The sequence below is a fragment of the Sorex fumeus genome, unplaced genomic scaffold (assembly GCF_029834395.1).
Source record: "Sorex fumeus unplaced genomic scaffold, SorFum_2.1 ptg000021l, whole genome shotgun sequence".
Classification (NCBI taxonomy): Eukaryota; Metazoa; Chordata; class Mammalia; order Eulipotyphla; family Soricidae; genus Sorex; species Sorex fumeus.
The window spans coordinates 912,061-933,829 of record NW_026606078.1 but is presented as its reverse complement, the minus strand read 5'-3'; the positions used below and the strand labels follow the sequence as shown (position 1 = coordinate 933,829).

Here is a 21,769-nt window from a genome sequence, read left to right as displayed (position 1 = left end):
GATCTTACCACACATATTAAAAAAAAGGTTAACTGTGACAGAATGAAAATGAAAATAATTCAAAATGGTAAATATTTTGCCACTTAGAAATGGATCAAAGCAATAATTCTACCTAAAACTTAGTTATATGTCACTTTTATCTCAATAAAGCTGCAAAAAATTCAGCAATGAAAGTCTTAAAAAAAAAAACCTTTATCCCCAAATTTGAAGATAGTACAATAGTAACTTATTTTATTCCATAAAAGCAAAGCATATTTCCCTTGGGATGTGTAAATATATATACAGGGATATACAGGGAGCAGTCACAATAGGTCATCTCTGTATAAATATTAATCTTGGGGGGTAAATAAATATCAATAAGGGGGCCTGAGTAGATAGATCACAGGCAGGAACCTATGCTTTGCATAGGAGACCTGAGTTTAATTTCCAGCACTACATATTCCCCGAGGATTGAATAAAGTGAACCCTAAGCACAGAGCCATGAAAAGCCCTCAAGCACATTTAAAACACAGAGATTGGCACACCGCAGTGAAGAAACCTGGCCGGCAGGCTCCACAACACTGGGAGAATTCTCCAGGCCCCACAACAAGCCGATATCGCCAGGTCCCAGATTGGGGCAGGTGCTGTCTCCCCGCCTTCTCCAGATGAAATCCAGGAGACCCTGAGCTTCTACAAAAAGGCTCTGGTATGTGGGCACCAGGACTATTCTGAACTGCGCGGCCGCACCTTTTCTGATATGCAAAGTGTGCAATGGAAAGTAAATTATCTAGCGTCTGTCCCTGGAATGCAGGCTTGAATGGTGGTGGGAAAATGTGAGCAAAATATAATGCCCAACCAAAATGCATCTGGACTGTGCATTAAACTACAGTGCCATGCCACCCCCAGAGGAGAAGGGTGTTTGTCCCTCTGCCTTTTTCCCCTGGCAGCGGTGACATGGTGGCTGCTATCTTTCAGAGCCTAATGGACAGCCAGGTATGAGACTGCAGTGATGAGGCACGTGGGGCCTCATGGGGTTGGGGGTGGAATCGGCCCTGCTCCCTGCCCTGACAAGGCCCCAAGTTGCCACCCACGAACACCTCCTCTGGCTCCTGAATGACCATGATCCCAGAGGCACACAAACCAATCTCAGAAACCAGCGGCTTTGGGCAGTAATTCCTCCTGACTTATTACTAGAATATCAGAAATCCAAAATTGCACAGTCGCAACAGCGGCCATGCAACATCATATGCTCTTCATAATCAGCAATAGAAAACAAATTATCTAATGATGTCTTTTTGGCAGGTCTGATTGTTGGGGAAAATTCCAAATAAAAATGGTGGGTCTTTTGTCATAATATTGAATGTGATCAACGTAGAGAAGGAGTAAAGTGGAAATCTGCCACACAGGTAGGGAGAGGGGTATACTGGCGTTCTTGGTGGTGGAAAATGTGCAATGATGAAGGGAGGGTGTTTGATCATTGTATGACCGACCGAGACTTAAACTGAAAGGCTTTGTGACTGTTCTCACAGTGATTCAACAAATAAAAAATTTAAAAAAAATTAACAGTAAAAAATAATAATTTAAAAAAATAAAATAAAAATACTAATATGCGGTAAAAATATAAAAATAAAACACAGAGATTCCCTACTACCCACAGTCTTATATGACATGTAATGTGGAGATGTTTCAATAGTAACAATACTAATTAGTCTATAATGAATACTACTGACTGCACCATCAGATCCCCTTCTTGTCTGATGGCAACAACCTAATTTGGTTTCTTGTGCTTGCCTTCCTCAGAGAAAAGGCACTTTCACCCTTTTCAGACAGGTGATCTAATTCTTTTTTTCCTTTTGGGGGTATGTGTGAGGTGAAGGGGGTGTTGAGGTTGGGGCAACATTCAGCAGTGATCGGTGCTTACTTATGGCTCTGCACTTAGGGAAGCATATGGGGTGCCAGGGGTTGAACCCAGGTCAGTTATGTGCAAGGCAAATGCCCTATCCCGCTATATTAATTCTCTGGTCTTCCTAATTCTCCTTTCTACTGATAGGTTTTGAGGATGGTATTGTGAAGAATACTACCTCTGGATTTATTTGAAGAAAGTACAAATCACCACTTTGTTGTTACTGTGTTTGGCATATCAAATACTCTCGGTAGCTTGCCGGGCTCTCCGAGAGGGGCGGAGGAATCGAACTCGGGTCGGCCATGTTGGCTGCTTGTAAGGTGAACGCCCTACCGCTGTGCTATCACTCCAGCCCACAAATCACCACATTAGTGACTATTAAGATTAGAAAACCACACTGGTTTTTCTGATTAAGCCAAAATTTTTGTATGTTTGATTAAAATTTCTCAATATAGTAAAAAACCAGTTTAATCCCTGAATTGAAAAAAGTTAATTTTAAATAATAGGATAATCAATTATCAATTTAACATTATTTAACATGAAAAACTTAACTTTTAAGTGAAAATTATGTAAGAAAACTGTACTTTTCAGCAGAAGACAGTAAGTAAAATAAAATAAAGCCTGGGCACATATGCTGCCCAAGCCCATGTGCTGCTTGTATATATGTGGCTGAGCACATGTGTCACTGCATCTCCCCTCTTGAGATGTGTGCTTTCATATTTCTGTATCTAATGCTGGTGTGTGTGTAGGAGCCCTCTCCACCTTTAGAGAAGCCCGTTTTCTCTTGAGAGTGTTACACTTTCTCACTTTCTCTACCTCCTTTTGCTTCCTAAAAACCTCCAAATAAAGTGCTTTACTTCAAAATAAATAAACAGAACCTACTACCAAAATAAAACAAAACTAATTTATTAGGCATGTCTATGTTTTATTTTCTTTTTGGTTTTTTTTTTATTACACTTTCAAAGGGTCAGCTCTTGTAAACAGAGCAGATAATTTTTCCAAAAATAAAATCCAGTATTTAGATTTTCAAAACTCACAAAACAAATGGAAATATCTATGTCAGCCAACAGTGTCATGCTTACATCAGTTTAACATCACATGGAATAATCTAGAACTAATTCCAATAGATAAGTTCTAACTCTAAATATTACTAGACACTAGCATTGTTATCCCCAACCATGTTGACAATTGTCTTATTGCTGAATTTTACATGATAAATTTTCTTTGGCAACTTTTTACACTCTCATTTAACACAACTGGACAAGTATAAAGGTTTGAGTTAACTTAGCAGTTCAAAAATTTCAAAACTTAATTGTAATTATTCATGTCTAATTTCACAATTCTAATGCTAGAATAAAAAAGTCTCCAAACACGTTTAGTGTGATATAATAACAAAAGTTAACCACTACTACAAGCTTTTCAGTTGTATGTGTAAGCATATAATTCAACTTATATATCAATGAAACTATTACAGTGGTAATATTCTTTATCAATTTTCTGTGAAAAGACAAAAATTAAATGTAAAGACTAATGTCTGGATATCTGGCAAATTTTCTGGAAGTCTGTTTCATATGGACTCAAATGGCCTAATAGCAGCATAATAAATGAACTTTTTAGCACCTAATAAATGAAAGTATATTTGATTATTCAATTTTATTCTTATTTCATGAAATAAGCTCATTTTGAAGGCTTGGCACAATATAACTGTGAAATTTATTTATTTTTATTTTTTTGCTTTTTTTGGGTCACACCTGGCGATACTCAGGGGTTACTCCTGGCTTTGCACTCAGAAATTACCCCTGGCGGTGCTCAGGGGACCATATGGGATGCTGGGAATCAAACCCGGGTTGGCCGCGTGCAAGGCAAACGCCCTACCCGCTGTGCTATCACTCCAGCCCCATAATCGTGAAATTTAAACAGGAAGTCTGATACATGCTTTCTTCACATAACAAAATCACCATTAAATTATAATTGCTTCTACTAAATGCTTTCTTCACATAACAAAATCACCATTAAATTATAATTGCTTCTACTAAATATTACCACTCCAAAATTCACACAAAGTAAATTCAGTATGCAGAAAGTGCACAAAGAAACATGTTCACACTACCAACATAATGATAAAAGTAAACCAGCCAAATTTTAAATACTGCAAATACTTGTATTCAGACTTTCATGAGTTAGATATGACATGACTCATTTTAACAATTTTATATACAACTTTTACACAACTTAAAGAACTAAAGTAATCTAAGGAAAAACTGGTAAATGGAAAGAGTAATGTCTGGATATCTGGCAGAAACTGATAAATGTAAAGACTAATGTACAACAAATAGTAAAATTGGAACATCCTTAAACAAGGCTTTGTTATTTTTTGTTTGACAATCACTTATTTAAAATGACAAATTACAAAGTCCTCCTAAATTTTAACAGTCATACAAGCTGGTCTCTCCTAGCATTCAAGAGAATAGCTGAATAATATTGTTCTAAGAAATGCCCTCTTCTTGATCAATAATTTCTGATTTAACTGAAAAAACATCTGCAAGCATATGTTTTGGAATTTCTGAACCTCTGACTTTCAAGGCATAACAAGCATTCTCTACTTTAGCCAAACTTTGTTTTAAGGTATACAGCTTCTTAGAGACCTCATAAGGTCCAGTGTTGCCAATAAATGAAAACCCATCATACACCTGACGCAAAAACTGGCTCACTTCAAAGGGGGTGTCGATGTCCCCATTTCCCACACTGTTAATGCACATCCGCATCAACTCTCCAGTCAAATCGGCCACTCCCAGAAGGTAATCAACAGGTGTGATTTTCAGTCTCCATGTACCACATGGTTTATTCTGTGCATCAGCGGCCTGGACAAAAACATAAAACAAACAGAACACATAACACATACAAAGAAAACACAGCATAGAAACAAGTGAATGTCCATACATTATATTTAAGGCATAAAATTAAAACCACTGATAGTAATCTTCTAAAAATAAAATGATTTACCATGTTTTAATGACCATATGAAGTGTTTAGCAAAATTTATACCCTGAACTAATGTTTAAATGTAATACTGTATAAAATTATTTGCAATTTCATTTGACATACAAATACTAAAGTTGGAACATTTTTAAACAAGGCTTAATTATTTTTCTGTTTGATGATCACTTATTCAAAATGACAAATTACAAAGTCCTCTAGAGGTTTATGATCCATACATGTTTTCTTAAGTCACTTCTTAGTCCATTTCTGACATTTCCTATTCACACTCAGTTATGACCATCATGACTTCTTATTCCTGACTGCATTCTGCTCAGTTCCTTTAGATTCATTCTTTTCCTATTATACTTGTCCAGCAAACTCACAACACTGATACAAACTAAAATCTTCTTTTTAGTGCTTTATTCAAACAGCTGAGTACTGAGTTAAATAATCACAAATATATGGTGTTCGTATCCCTATAAATTACTCACTTTTATTCTTAAGATAGATCTCCCTTTAGTCTTCTCAAAAACTATTCCAAATCTTTACCACTCTCCACAAAGCCCTATTCGACCCCAAACCCCTTCACTCTCAGTAAACAATCTTGCCTACTTTCACTTTTTTGGTCATTATCTGACACAAGCCGTCCCAATTACTTTACCCCTACCAAAAACACAAACAAACAACATAAAACTTATTTAGAAGTCCACATCCATCTTTACCTTCTATCCTCCAGTCTCAGATGATGAGATGTCCCTCCTCTTGTTTGAGGTTAACTCTTCCAAATGACCTTGACCCATCTCCTCCCACCTCTTCCAGGACCTTGCTTCATAAGGTGTATGCCCTTGGGCAAGTTATTTCATCTCTCTCTAAACCTCAGTTTCCTCATCTGTAAAATGGGATAACAGTACCTACCTCAGAGGTTTATTTTAAGGATAAGATTTACACCAAGTTCTTGGCATAATGTCCAACAAAAAGTATATACTCAATAAATGTTATCTGCTATCACCATTACCATCATCACAACAATCTCCTTACATCACATGAATTTTTCTCTATTGAGTTCTTTCTAGAAGGGATGATGCCTAAGCTGCTATTTAAAGTCTGCACAGAGACAATAGAGACAGCTCAATGGGCTGATAGCATAGTTTGCATGTGCAAGGCCTAGGCTTGGTTTCCAAGACCACACAGTCCCCCGCAAACATCACTGGGAGTTATCCCACCCCCAGCAGAGCCAAGAGAATCAGCCCTGAACTACCAGGTGTGACCCAAAGCTAAGTAAAATAAAAGCAAAACCAAAAGTTACTAGGTGTGATCCAAAAAAGAAATGAGTTAGCTATGAAGTACAATTATACTGGAGGACATTTTAGACACAGGAAACTGTAAAAGGTGCCAGTTAAGAACTGTATTGTACACTGGAGGGATTAGTGAAGTGTTACATGTAAGAGCCACACCTGGCATATTCACAACCATGGTGCTGGGCGAGTGATGTAGTACTGGGGATCAAATGATGGGCCTCATACATTCTAGGCAAGTGTTCAACCACTTGAGCCATATCCCAAGCTCAAGAAGTACCTAGTCAAGTTTAGAGTAAAAAATAGCATAGAATACATCTAAAAGACAGGCAGAAAGCTCATTAAAAATCTGAATTTCATAGTTCACAAAATCATTGAGAAATGAGGTCCAAGAAACATCTCAGGTAAGACAACAAGTTAACTTCAGAATGGGATAAGTTACCCAAAGTCAGCTTACCACCAATTATTCTCCGCCTCTTTTTTTCTATTGAATTACTGTGAGATACAGTTACAAAGCTTTCATCATTGAGTTTCAGTCATAAAATGATTGAATACCCATCACTCCCCCAGGGTACATTTTCCACAACCAATGTTCGCCGTATCTCTACCACCACCCACCCAGTCCCACCTCCTGCCTCTATGACAGACACTTTCCTTCTTACTCTCTACTTCTGGGAATAACGGTTCGCATACAGATACTGAGAGGCCATCATGTTTGCTCCTTTATCTACTTTCAGCACATATCTCCCATCCTGAGCCATGCCCCCAGACATCACTGACTTAGTGATCCCTTCTCTAACCAAGTTGCCTCTTCCCCCAGCTCATAAGGCAGGCTTCCAGCCATGGAGCAATCTTACTGGCCCTTGTCGCTACTATCCTTGGGTGTTAGTCTCATATTGTTACTTTATATTCCACAAATGAGTGCAGCGCATTCATTCTATGTCTGTCCCTCTCTTTCTGACTCATTTCACTTAGCATGATATTCTCCACAACCATCCACTTAGAAGCAAATTTCATGACTTCATCTTTTCTAACAGCTGTATAGTATTCCACTGTGTTGAGGTACCAAAGTTTTCTTAACAAGTTGTCTGTTTTTGGGCACTTGGGTTGTTTCCAGATTCTGGCTGTTGAAAACAGTGCTGCTATGAACATATAGGTGCAGATGTCATTTCTACTGTGCTTTTTTTGCATCCTCAGGAGATATTTCCAGAAGTGATATTGCTGGGTCATATGGAAGCCCAATTTCTAATTTTTTGAGGAATGCTCATATTGTTTTCGGACAACTGGACCAGTCTCATTCCCACCAACAAAAGAGAGTCCCTTTCTCCCCACATCCCTGCCAGCACTGGTCTTTCTCGTTTTTTGTTATGTGCCAGTTTCTGTGGTGTAAGATGATACCTCATTGTTGTTTTGATTTGCATCTCCCTGATGATTAGCTATGTAGAGCATTTTTTTCATGTGCCTTTTGGCCATTTGTGTTTCTTTTTTGAGGATGTTTCTATTCATTTCTTCTCCCCATTTTTTTTATGGCGTTGGAGTTTTTTTCTTATACAATTCTACAGTGTCATGTATATCCTGGATATTAAGCCCCTATCTGATGGATATTAGGTAAACAACTTATCCCATTCCGTGGGCTGTCCCTGTATTTTGGTCACTGTTTCTTTTGAGGTAAAGAAGCTTCTTAGATTAATGCAGTCCTGTTTGTCTCTATTTGTTTCCACTTGCTTGCTCAGTGGTGTTTCACCCTTAAATATGCCTTTAGCTTCAATGCCATGGAGGGTTCTACCTACATTTTTCTCCCACCAATTATTCTTATACCTCTGAAACCACATCATGATATATAAAAGTACCTGCTACATTTTATTTCTCTTTACCATCACAGAACTGGGAAAATTTTACAAAAGGCAGATTGCAAATCTGGGTTACTTTATTTTAATTTACTTAATCTTTATTTTTATAAATAAAAATATAACTTCTGCTTAAGAAAATATCTATCATTGGGCTGGAGAGATAGTACAGCAGGTAGGGAATTTGCCTTGCACGAAGCCAACCTGGGTTTGATCACCAGCATCCCAAATGTCCCCTGAGCACCGCCAGGAATAATTCCTGAGAGCAAAACCAGGAGTAACCCCTGTGCACTGTGCATCGCTGGGTGTGACCCAAAAAGAAAAAAAAAAAGAAAGAAAATATTTATCATTAACATCAGACAGAAAGCTCACTTTGGAGATAAAAGCATATCAAAAACTTAAATTTCATATTAACTATCAAGGAAATAAATCTGTTTTATTGATACTTAGAGAATGAAGAAAAAGCTATTAAAATGCAGTATTTCAAAGGCATCTGATTCGGAAGTAAAATATCATTACATCTATAAGTACTTAATAAGAAATATTTAGACAAGTAGTTTTCAAATTTTTTATAACTACAGACATGTACCACACTTCAGACATGGTTGAAAAGCACTGGTCTAACTAAATGTCATTTAGTCTTTTAATACCTATAGACTGGCACTTGCCTGTAGACCAGCATTCAAAAATCACTGATTTAGAGTATACAAATAAGAAAAACTGTTAAATACTGAATCCAGATAGTGGGTATCATATGTTTGTGTTACAAGAATTTTCTACTTTTCTACATGCCTGAAACTTCTCATTATAAAGTTTAACCACCCCACTTACAAAAGTTGGTCCCTAGACTCATACCACAGTCCTTGGAACATAGTGTGGGTCAACAGGGAAGGGGTGTGGCATATGAGAAATGTTGAGAAATAATTCCCAGGTTGTAAAATACTGGTTTAGACAATATTCTTAATAGGAAAGTCAGATCAAAATAACTTCCCCAAATGAATTTCCAGAATTTTCTGCATCAAGAAACCTTAACACTGAACAAAAACTATTTATGAATGTGACTTTAATAACTGAAAAGGTATATATGAATATCCTGGAGCTGCACTTCACTGCACTGCATTGTCCTCCCGTTGTTCATGAATTTGCTCGAGTGGGCACCAGTAACGTCTCCACTGTGAGACTTGTTGTTATTGTTTTTGGCATATCAAATACGCCAGGGGGAGCTTGCCAGGCTCTGCAGCACGGGCAGGATACTCTCCGAGTGGGATGGAAGAATCAAACCCAGGTCGGCTGCGTGCAAGGCAAACGCCCTACCTGCTGTGCTATTCCTCCAGCCCATCCTGGAGCTATAAACTTAAAATAGTTTATCACCTAAATTCAGAAAACAGTGCACTTATTTCATTTCTCTTTCCTTTTTTTTTTTTTTTTTGACCTGTCATTCCTGTTCTGTTTTTTGTTTTTGGACCAGTGCTCAGGGCTTCCTCCTGGTTCTGTGGTCAGGGATTATTCCTCGTAGGTTCAGGTGACCTTATGAGGTGCCAGGGATTGAAACCCAATCAGTCACATGCCCTACACACTATAAAATCACTCTGGCCCCTGATAGTCCTTTTCTAAATTAGAGAAAATTAAAAAGTAAGGTGTGGTAACTTCCCTAACATATTTAAGCAGATTTACTTTCCCATCTATAATTTAATCATCTAAACAGACACTTCCCTTGAAGAGGAGCACAGATGGCCAGTATGCATGCTGAGAAAGTGTTCATCATTTATTACCAGAGAAATGCAAATTAAAACAACAGTAAGGTATCATATCACACTAGTAAAAATAACAGTTATCAAAAAGATGAAGGTGAGGAGGGATGTGATAGAAAAGAACACTCATGGATAGTAACCATTTCTGGAATGTATCTGATTTAGTCTCTCAGGTAAAAAAAGGATGGAGATTATTCAAAAAATGAAGAGAGCTTCCACATGACAGTGATTCCACTTCTTGGTATCTAACCCCCAAACACAAAAACATTAATATGAAAAGATATATGCACACCTATATTTATTAAAACACAAGTACAATAACCAGGACATATTAACAACTCAAATTTACAATACAGATGTAGGGATATATATCCAATGGAATACAACACAGCTATAAAAAGAGATAAACTACAATTCACTGCAATTTGGATGGAATTGGAGAATATCATGTTAAGTAAAATAAATCAGAGAGAAAGGGACAAATATGGAATTATCTCATTCATCTATAGTACCCAGAGAAACGATGCATGTGAGTACACAGAACTCAATGAGTATAACCTTAGCCATGGATTACAAAACTGGATCACCAAGCAATACGGGCGATACTGGCGTTGGGGGTGGGAGAATGGAGAGGTGGAATAGAAGAATATATAGTGACTGGAGAGATACAGCAGGTAGGGCGCTTGCCATGCATGCAGCCAAACCAGGTTTGGTCCCCTGCATCACATATGGCATCCCATCAAACAAAGGAATAGAAGGAACATAAGAAGTTGGTGGAGAATATTTTGGTGGTGGTGAGGTGTAGTAATTGTGTACATCAAAACCATGTAATACTACTGCAACCATGTTACCTATAAACTATAATTAAAAAAATTATTCAACGACTAAATAAAAAAACACCTCTGCTTAACTTTATGTATTTTAAATATTAAGAAAATACACTGCCTGTCGTCCCCACCCCAACGAGATCCCAAGTCATCGCCCACGAACGGCCTCTCTAGCTCCTGATCAAGCTGCTCAACAGCCATGATCCCAGAGACTCAGGAGCAAATCTCGAAACCCAGTGACTTTTGGCAGAAATCCCTCCAGATTTAAGTGTTAAAATTTCGGAATTTCAAAATCACATGGCCCTACTGCAGCCACGTGACATCATATGTTATTCATAACAAGCAATGGAACACAAATTGTCTACTGCTGCCTTTTCAGCAGATCTGAGTGTTGGGGTAAAATCTCAAATAATAATGGTGGGTCTGGTGTCGAAATACTGAATGTGGTCAAAGTAGAGAGAGAGTAACGTGGAAATCATCTGCCTGACAGGTAGGGGGAGAGTGTGGGATGGGGGCATACTGGTGTTTTTGGTGGTGGAGAATGGGCACTGGTGAAGGTAGGGGTGTTTCATTGTATGACCGAGACTTACACCCGAAAGCTTTGTAACTGCTCTCACGATGATTCAATAAATAAAATTATAAAAAAAGAAAGAAAAAAGAAAATACATTGCCTCCTTCAAATTTTATGTATCATGCAAAATTAAGCATTCCTTTCTACTATTAACATTTTTGATTAGCATGCATGAAAACACTTCTACAATTTGTCTCATCTCCTGAAATCTTGTACTGAGAATTTAAGTGGTTTGAAAATCATCATATGAAAAGATGTGATGAAAAATAAATTACCAGTCTACTGGTATCTCAGGTGGTACCTGATTCTCAAAATTCATCTTGTTGCCTGAATATTTATCTTAAAAAACAGCAAAAACCCATAACAAAACAAAAAATATTCTTTTAACAGTTAAATTGGCATTGATGAGTCCAGAGGTTAAGGTGCTTACCTAACCACATGCACCCAAACCTGATTCAATCACCAGTACTATGTACCACCCTGAGCACTATCAGTTATGGCCTAAATCCCTCCATCCAAAGAAGAGCAATGGCCAGAGACAGAGATCAAGGGGTCTGAGTACATTCCTTCCATGTACAAAGTCCTGAGCTTTCGCCCAGGCACTGCACATTACACTGTGCTGAGCTCTAATACTGAACTGACAGGCAAGTTCAGGTACAATGTCAAGTATCAAATATCACCAGAAGTAACTGTTTCCCCCCAACCCATGCAACACTGTAGGGAAGCCCCTTCACAAAATAAAAGTGCAATCCTTTTTCTTAATTCAGAAAAGTTATATTCATTTCAGATTTAAGCATTATGAACTGAGTGAACATTTCACTATATGATTATTTAAAATTCGCTCTTATAACAATTATTACATACTTATATATCATATATATATTGCCTAATTAAAAACCTGTATATCAAATCCTTTAAAACATTTCTTTGGTAAATACTGGCAGAGTGGACAAGAGTATTAAGTTGGATTCCAGATATCTGGTTTCAAAGCTAAGCTATGACATACTTAGTCATGTAACTTCTGATAAATTATGTAAGCCTTTTGCTTTACATAGATAATAAACAAAACATTGTATACAAAACAGATAGTGCATAGCAAAATCAAAGGCAGACATAGTATTCATTCACTCAACATGCGTTAGATTAAGTATGATTCCCCTTTTCTACACACATTATTGTTCCTGTTCTATCTTTTAAGATATTTTCTCTGGGGATCAGAGTCAAAGTACAGTGGGTAAGGCATTGGTCGTGCACACGGCTGACCCAGGTTCAATCCCCAGCACCCCAGGACCCCAAGTCCTGCCAGGAGTGATCCTGAGAGCACAGAGAAATTAAGTTTTCAGCACCTTTGGCTATGACCCCAAAACAACGAAAAATTTTACAAACACACACACACTCACACACACACTCCCCCCCTACACACGTTTGTAAAGGAGGTAAACAGGGCAAAGAGGGGATGTTTGGTCTGGGCCACATGTAGTGGTGTGCTTAAGGGTTACCTCCAGCAATGCCCAAGGGTTACTCTCAGCAGTGCCTAGGAACCAGTGCAGTGCTAGAGTTGGAACCCAGTCCTCCAACATATAAAGCACGTATTCATTCCTCTAAGATATCACTCTAGCCCTAAGTAAAATATATTAAAGACCATTTCCTAGCTGTAAATTCAGAAAACCACACTTTACTTTTAGGATATTTCCATATTCATGTTCTTAGGATCAAGTGTATTAAAGTTGTATCATAGTCAACATAGTTATATAACTTATGCGATAATGTAAAATGATTTTAAATTCTTACAGTCTTATTTTCTTTCCCATTATCTTCTACTGTAAATATCAACTGCTTATTAATTTCATCCATATTAATCAATGATCGTGTTTTGATGAAGTGTTGAAAAGAGACAGCCTCCACATATTCCTGTAGTCCTGAAACACCAAAAAAAGTAAATTACTAAGAAATAAACACTAAATTAACAAGTAGTCATAATAAAGAATATCATACTATCACCCCAACAAAAGTTTAATGGATGACTACTATTATGGTAACATTAGATTCAATAATTTAGAATATACAGAATCACCTGGTGACACATGGTAGGGCACAATCAACACTTCTGAGTGAACTTTGCACACAGCTAGATAACAAATCTTTCTATTTCTTCTTTGAAGAAATAGAATGGTACAATATGAACAATGAATCTTAAAAACTTTTCTCTTTCCGGATTACATCCACATCCCATAGGTACTACCATGTAAAATCACTACCCCAGTCTTACAGATTCATGACTAATCGCAGAAAAGATATAGGCCAAGCCACAAAAAACTCAGTTATACTGTTGTTATGGCTGAAATATCTGGGATGCCTTCAGGATGGGAGTGGGTCGAGTTCCCACCCTGTACCCACACCCCAGAGCTGTCATGACGAGCCAACAGCCCAACGACACTCTAATGAATAATCTCTGCGAAGACACCAAAGTGACAAAAATTCTAGTTTTCAGAAGGAAAACTCTGGGGTTTTCTTAGAGTGGGGGCAGGTCGTCTCCCCCCACATACACACATTGCAATACAAGCCCCCAATTTTGGAAGCCCTAATAGCCATAACCACATCCCACATGAGCCATCACATAAATTCATCAATCCAGACCCTGGAGCTCCTTGAGCTTGCTGCCACATATGAAGCCGCACAACACTTCCAAAGTAGATGGGAAAGTAACACAGATGCCAACTAAGCTCAATAAACAAAAACAGTAACACAGATGGTACAACTAGGAACGCACAACTTAGTGAACCTCAGACAAGGATTTAATGCTTCCATAGTAAGATACAACAATTTTCACAATTTTTTTTTTTTGGTAATTCCATTCTTCTCTTGGTTGTAACAAGCAATAAATATAAAATAAATTACGTAGTGCCTGCTAAGAGGGTAGGCTTGGTAAGTGGGTGGGAAACTAGGGATAGTGTTGGAAGAAAGATCACACTTTACAGTGGTAGGATTGACTGAACACTGAATGCCTGTAACAATTGTATTATGATCAAGTTTGTTTAAACAAACACTGCGTTTAAATAAAGTAAAAAATGAAAAACCCACTGTCTTTCTTACAGAGAAATGTTACAGAACTTTCAGGTGGGGAATTCAAAGCACTTAAAGGCAACCAGAAAAATTCTGTCTAATAGGGTCAGAGCGAGGATACAAGGGGTAAGGTGCTTGCCTTGCATGCGACTGACTATGGTTTGGTCCCTGGCATCCCATATGGTCCCCTAAGCCTGCCGGGAGTGACTTCTGAGTACAAAGCCAGGAGTTACCTCTATGTACCACTGGGTGTGGTCCAACAACAACAATTTTTAATTCTATAAGGATATATTATTTTGTGTTTCCATAGTCAATCAAACTCAATAAAATTAGAGATCATTTTATCTCTCTGTGATAGAGCACATGCCTCATGAGGTCCTGGGTTCAATCTCATTACATAGCTAGTCTACCAACGTAAAATAGCCCTGGTCTTCACTCAACTCCCCTCCCTCCCTCCCCCCCTCCCACCAGTATCATACTCTTTGACCCAGAGTTTAGGGTATTGTCTAAGCAACAACAATAAAAATCAAATTATAAAATGCTGCTTTGCTCCTAATACTTCCATATGTATCTAGTAGGTTAAGTTAAACAAATACTAATGAAATACAAATTTTGTGTGAGAAGTAAATTGTATGAATGTCACAATGAATTAAAAAAATTTTTGATAAAGGTCAAAAATAGCACTATAGTTTTCAATGGTTTTAGGACCATAAAATTGTCACATCATTTTAGTATGTCTTAATCTTTAATACTCAGAAAAAAGCATTTCTTAAAATGATTATCATAGGGGCCAGTAAGTAAATGCTTGCCTTGCGTGTGCACAATCCTGATTTGATCGTCAGCACAGCATGTGATGCCCAGAATACCACCAGGAGTGATCCCTTAGCACAGAGTAAGAAATTAGCTCTGAGCACAGCTGGGTGTGTCTGGAACTACCTCCACCTCCACTTTGACCCCCCAAATGATTAGTCATTGTCTGGTTAAGAAAAAAATCTCTCCAAGACCTCTTTTGAACACTTTACTATAAAATATAGAGAATTCATTTATTAGGAAAAGAAAACTCAGAACTTAGTATTATCACTGGCATTTAACTTGTCAAATATCCTTATGAAAACATCCTGCAAATCTACAATCTCCTAGGAACTGACAATAAAAATCAGGGATAGCACTGATAGTAATAAAGAGGCTGACCACTGTATTTTTATCACATTAAAAGCAACACTGGAGTCAAAAACATAAAGAAAAATGAATGTCCTTGGTTTTGACAGCAATGAGGAAATAACTAAATAAAAATATCCTGACTAATCTTGAACCACAAATGACACTAACGTAAGGTCTTTTTTTTTTAATTGCATTTTGTTGATGAGGGATGGGGGTGGGGAGAGATGTAGGTGGGTCGCACACCTGGTTGTGCTCAGTACTTACTCCAGGCTTTGTCAGGCTCAGGAGACCATATAGGGTATGGGATCAAATCTGGTTTGAACGAATTGCAAGGCAAGTACCTTACTCTCTGCACTATCTCTCCAGCCCCAGAAAATAGATGTTGTTACTGAAAGGACAATTTGTTTAATAACATATTAAAAATAAACGTTAAAAAATTACATTTTTAATAACTTTTTAAAATAAAAATTTTTGTTTTATGACTAGGTGATTGATTACTCAAGTCCCTTCATTAAACGCTATTTTTTGGTTCAAGACACTTGATACAAAAGTAAAGAGCAAAACTTAAGGACCACTCATCATATCTCTAAACCTGCTTTAATGCGATTAAATATTAAGTATGTGAAATAAGAAACATGTACACAGCTTTCTAATACAGGATATAAAAGTTTATTGCTATAGCAAAAAATGGGGGAAAAACTACTTAAGATCAGTAATACAAGTGCCACTTGGGGTCTCTCTCTCAGCACCATTATTTCAGGCAATGGAAGCACTGTCTATTTACAAAAGTTTAAAACTTTACTCTTTTGGGGCTGGAGTGACAGCACAGCGGGTAGGGCGTTTGCCTTGCACGCGGCCGACCTGGGTTCAATTCCCAGCATCCCATATGGTCCCCTGAGCACCACCAGGAGTAATTCCTGAGTACAGAGCCAGGAGTAACCCCTGTGCATAGCCAGGTGTGACCCCCCCCAAAAAACCCACTCTTTTGTCAGTTTGTAGGGTTTTAAGTTTTTATACATAAAGGGCACTGGAATGACTTCAAAGAAGGGAAAAAAATTTTCTTTATTCCAAAGTACATCTCAGAGCAGCCTTTTACATGTGAGGTAACCAGTCGCTCCTGTTGGTTCCTAGGGGAGGGAGATTTCCTTTGAACTCCAGAGAACAACTCTGTAAGTATCTCCTTGGACAAGGAGATTTTCACAGCATCATGGGGAATTTCATCAGTGTAACACCTCAGCAAGCTTCTCTGTCACACAATGAACCAAATCTTCAAGTGGTGAGGAAGGGTTGGGGTCAAAGAGTGGGTTTTTCCAGATTTGTTCCTTCCTTGGATGGTCTGTCTCGTCCTGAGTTGTGCCTATTCGTACTTCAATATAATATCCCTATACTCCAGTTTTACTTTTCCTCTTATCATGCAATCCCCTACATAGTTAATTCTCTACATTCAACTTTCTTATTCATATTACTGGGAAGTTTTGTTTCCAGTCTGGACCCCAGTTAATATACTACAGAGAATTTGGTATTAAATTTCTCCTTCACCTCTACATCTACAGAGGGGTCCATCCCAGGTCCAGGATCAAGATACAATTTTTCATCAGTAAGCTCATCTTGAATTTTCCTTTCAAGGGCATTCGACTTTACATTCTCTACCTGTTGCTGTCAGTATTTGAGCACATTTAATTCTTACCATCCATCCATCCATCAGCGCTACCTTTCTGCTGGGCTATTGTCCCATTTCTCTCTTCTTATTCAAGTTAAATTTTCTAAAGCAGGGGCTGAAGTGGGTAGGGCATTTGCCTTGCATACAGCTGACCCGGTTTCGATTCCCAGCATCCCATATGGTCCCCTGAGCACCACCAGGAGTAATTCCTGAGTGCAGAGCCAGGAGTAACCCCTGTGCATCCCCAGGTATGACCCAAAGAGAAAAAATTTTCTAAAGCATCTGGCTGCATTTCCTTAGTTACCTCATCTCACACTTCTCAATCTACTTTATTCACTTTATCTTTACGCTAAGCAGTTCTAAGATTAACATATTTACTAAGTCAAATGGATTGTTTTTCAGTCTTCATCGGTGTAGCATTAAGCATTTCTATTATCTTCTTTCATTAAATAAGCTTCCATGGTAGCATCATTTGATACCATCATTTCCTAGTCTCCATTTTACCTACCCCTGTTATGTCTTCTCATTCTCTTTATTAGTCTAAGATTCTCTAAACTTCATCTACACCTAGTTTCAATTAACCCTGTCTTTTCCTAAACTTTGTATCTTTGTTGTAGTCACATATAATTCAAATGCATATGACAGTCAGAGAAACCTCAAAACCAATACATACAAATTCACAACCTTCTTTCAAATCTATGTTCTGCCACTTCTTTGAGTCTCTTGAACTTTCCCTCATTCATTTCTAATCTCTTCACATTCACCATCACACCAGAGACTGTTTTTTTAGGGTAGAGAACTACATCCACATCACTCCATTGTTTAAAGTCCATATAGTTTCCCTTGGCTCATAGATTTCAGAGGAGGGGAGGGAAAAAAATCACCAACATGGCTTATAAAATACTGTTTTTAAGGGAGTGGAGAGATACCATAGCAGGTAAGGCTTTGCATGCAGCTGATTTGAGTTCAAGCCCCAGCACCATATATGGTCATTTGAATTTAGCCAAAAGTAGTCCCAGAGAACAACCAGGAGTAACCCCAAAACCCAAGCAAATAAAATCCTGCTTAATTCCACCTGTACCTACATCATCAGCCTCAACTCATGCTATAGACAAATTATAATAACTCGTAATGAGCAACAGTTTAAAATGAGTACATAAACCTGCATTTTTTAAATTCATAAAATCTAGTCATGAAAAGTACAAGGTTTATAGATATTCCATTAGATGACATTTTCCTACAGCTCCTTCATTATTTTTAGTATATTCTTCCACATTTGTGCTCTTAGCCTTCATATCAGGGTCATGATGATTAAAAATACAGTACTCTGAACGCCAGAACCAAATACAGTCATAAAATTGGTAATTATCCACTGTCAATAATGGCACAAAACGTAAGAGCTAAAGATTTATACAAGCCTTTGTCATGCCAATAACATCACTATGCAAACATGAGCTCAACTTAAGTATGAAAAAATCTAATTGTGATTACAGAGGATGATCATATCTAGCTATATAAATGCACAATAGATACAGACAGAGAGACAAACAGATACAGATTACATTTATACAGATATATCCTTTTGGTTGTTTCTAAGAAGAACCCTGAATGACAAGATAGAATGATCTATCTGCATACAATAACTAACTTATTGTATGTAACATAAAATCTTTATAATCTCGACTTCTAGTGCTCCAAAACAAACAAACAGACTTTTTTTCCAGTTTTTCATTGAGTTCGGGGCCTTCTTTTGCTTCAAAGGGTTTGTATGCTGTTGCCAAAGCCTTTGTTCATAGTCTCCTCTTCTTCACCATTTTTTTTTTGCTTTTTTTGGGGTCTCACCCACCCAGCGATGCTCATGGGTTACTCCTGACTCTGCACTCAGGAACTGCACCTTGCGGTGCTTGGGGGACCACATGGGATGCTGGGTATTGAACTCGGGTTGGCCACATGCAAGGCAAATGCCCTACCCACTGTACTATCGCTCTGACCCCCTCCTTCACCATATTCTTTCTAATCCCTAAGAGTTCCTAGCAAATTAACATCTCAAGAATTGTCTCTCTCACACCTTCCCATATTAAGTAAATTTGTAAACTTGTATAGGCCAGGGAGAAAGGAACTACATCTGTCTGAGGTCAAATTTTACATCCAAGAGGCCCAGGCTCTATCCACAGTACTGCATGATTTCCCAAGTACTAAACCAGGAGTAGTCCCCCAAGCACTTCACCACTGGGTATACCCCCATAACCATCCTCACAAAACCCAGAAAACTAAATGTTCTAGTACCATTTACCTTTTCTTTGTAGTGGTAATCAAAGCTATATTTAAATAATGTCTAATTCTTCTTTGAATGTTCAGCTGGGCACTATTATGACTATCCTGCATATTACTATATGCCTAATGTCTAAAATACCCTTTGTAGAACAGGCATATGATAAAATGCGGCAGATCTGTTTTTAAAAAGTAATTAGTAATATACACTGATTATAAGTAAAAGCCACTGTGATACTTCATCATAGTTATTTTAGGTAAGATATACTTTAGATAGGGCTGGAGCATTAGCATAGCAAGTAGGGTGTTTGCCTTACATGAGGCCGACCCAGGTTCAATTCCTCCATCTGTCTCTGAGAGCCCCACAAGCTACCAAGAGTATCCTGCCTGCACTGCAGAGCCTGGCAAGCTCCCTGTGATATATATTCGATATACCAAAATCATAACAACAAGTCTCACAATGGAGATGTTACTGGTGTCCACACAAGCAAATTGATGAACAACGGGAGGACAGTGCTACAGTGCTACTTTAGATAATTTTTTATTTATTTTTTTTTAAATTTTTATTAGTGAACACCATGAGTTGGCAATTTCTGTTGGCATGGAAATTAGATTTCATGAAAGTTCAAGGATACTAGGTCCAAAACACTGAAAAGCATTTTTGGTGACATCTAGGTAAAAGGATATTTAAACAAGTCACATTTCAACTTGATGAAAAGAACATCCGCTATTTTCTATGAATAATCCTCAAGGTGAAAATTTTCAATCTACTGCCATATTTCATCAAACAATGCCTTCCCCTTTGCCTTTGCCTTGGATGAAATCCAATTAGAATTATTTACAGAATCAGTTCCCAGTAAGACAGAAGACATTAGCATTTATATAATTTGTTATTCTTCTCCTTGTTCTTCTACTAGAACACATACAAGGAATCCAATAAACAACTGATTACTTCACTTATTCTTATAGAATTTTAGCAATATATAACTAGTTCAAATTTCCACAAAGGCCATGCATAAAAACTAAAACAGACAAAATAAAATTTTGTTACAAATTGTCATTTCAGACCTCAACTTTCTTTTTAGGCTTCTCATGTTTTTAAAATGTTTGCCATCTGAATAAATATTTGCATTTCTAGGTATATGAGTATTACTGCTTTCCATAAATTTTCAAAACAATCCATGAGGTAGCTATTACTGTTTCTATGTTACAAGTGAGAAAGCTAAAATTCAAATAGATTGTATATTCTGTTCCAAAATGACAGAATATACAAGAAATATTAAACATGAGTCCGTCTGTCTGTCAGCAAAGTCCCCTTCTCCTTAACCTCACTGAGTAAATATTATTTGCTATAAGCAAAACCAGAATGAGAAGTTAATAGTAAGAGGAAACACTTCTAATACACCCAGGTGATTCTCATAGGTAAAAAGATAACATTCTTTTCCTATCTTAATTCCTCCAGTAATCCTTTTGTTATTTTTCTCAACCTTTTTCTAACTGTGACCCCACTTTCAATCTTGTTTCCTTCCTGTAGTCCGCCTATCCTACCAATTGCCTCCTAGACTTGTGCTATGTGATTTACCTGATTTTCACTTCTTGCCCTTGGAATACTTTATATGCCCACAAGAAACACTTCGGTGATTTTCACCAGGTGCCCCCTTAGAATAACGTATGTCCATATAACCCTGCCTTTAACAATTCTTTGGTTTCTTTGCCACACCTCAAGGTTTACTCCTGGTTCTGTTCTTAGGGATCACATCCAGCAGGGCTCAAGGAACCATGGGATGCCAGGGACCAAATATGGGATGGCCACGTGAAGGACAAGCACCTTACAAGTTGTACTATTCATTCTGGCCCCAACAATTCTTGTCAGCACTTTCAACTCCCTTGTCTCTTATACTGTTACTCATATGAAAATTTTAACAGAAATATAAATCAATATGACTCTTTCCAAGTGATTAAAAATATAGTATAAATTATTCCTCATATTCTAGAACTCAAATAATTTACTATTTTCGAATGCTATTAGAAATCATTCTTTTGTCTTTAACTGAATGATGCTCTTTTGAGTCATGATTTGACATTGGGCACATCATCATCAAATAGTTCCCATTGCTCCCTATGTCTTATGCGCTACATAAACATCTATTTATACACCCTGATTTATAATTATCAAAGACTTCTCACAAGCTATTTCTTTTGGAGGTTTAGATTAGAACATAATATAAACCAGGGGTCATATGGTGCCATGGGGGTATTTAGAAAATTCCAAGGATGCCACAGATGAAATAGTGTAAATGAGGGTTACAGCAAAAAGGACTAATGGGTAGGACAGGGAAGCCACAGGAAGAAAACAATGTCAGAAAGGAGTCACAGACGGAAAAAAGGTTGAGAAATACTGACCCAAAGGACCACGACAACTTCACAATCTACTCCTTCCCTAAACTTGAAGCAACTCTTCC

At 37.7% G+C, this 21,769-nt stretch overlaps 1 protein-coding gene across 1 annotated transcript in view; it reads right to left on the bottom strand.

Moving 5' to 3' along the window:
* Positions 1-2,774: 2,774 nt before the first annotated feature.
* The window catches only part of TSNAX (translin associated factor X), a 49,146-nt gene continuing 30,151 nt past the window's right edge, over positions 2,775-21,769 (bottom strand). Inside the window, exons 5-6 of the mRNA XM_056113592.1 lie at positions 12,944-13,071; positions 2,775-4,743 (exon numbers count right to left, since the gene is read on the bottom strand). Coding sequence (XP_055969567.1) covers positions 4,369-4,743; positions 12,944-13,071 — 503 coding nt within the window. The 3' untranslated portion in view covers positions 2,775-4,368. The remainder of the gene's footprint in view (positions 4,744-12,943; positions 13,072-21,769) is intronic.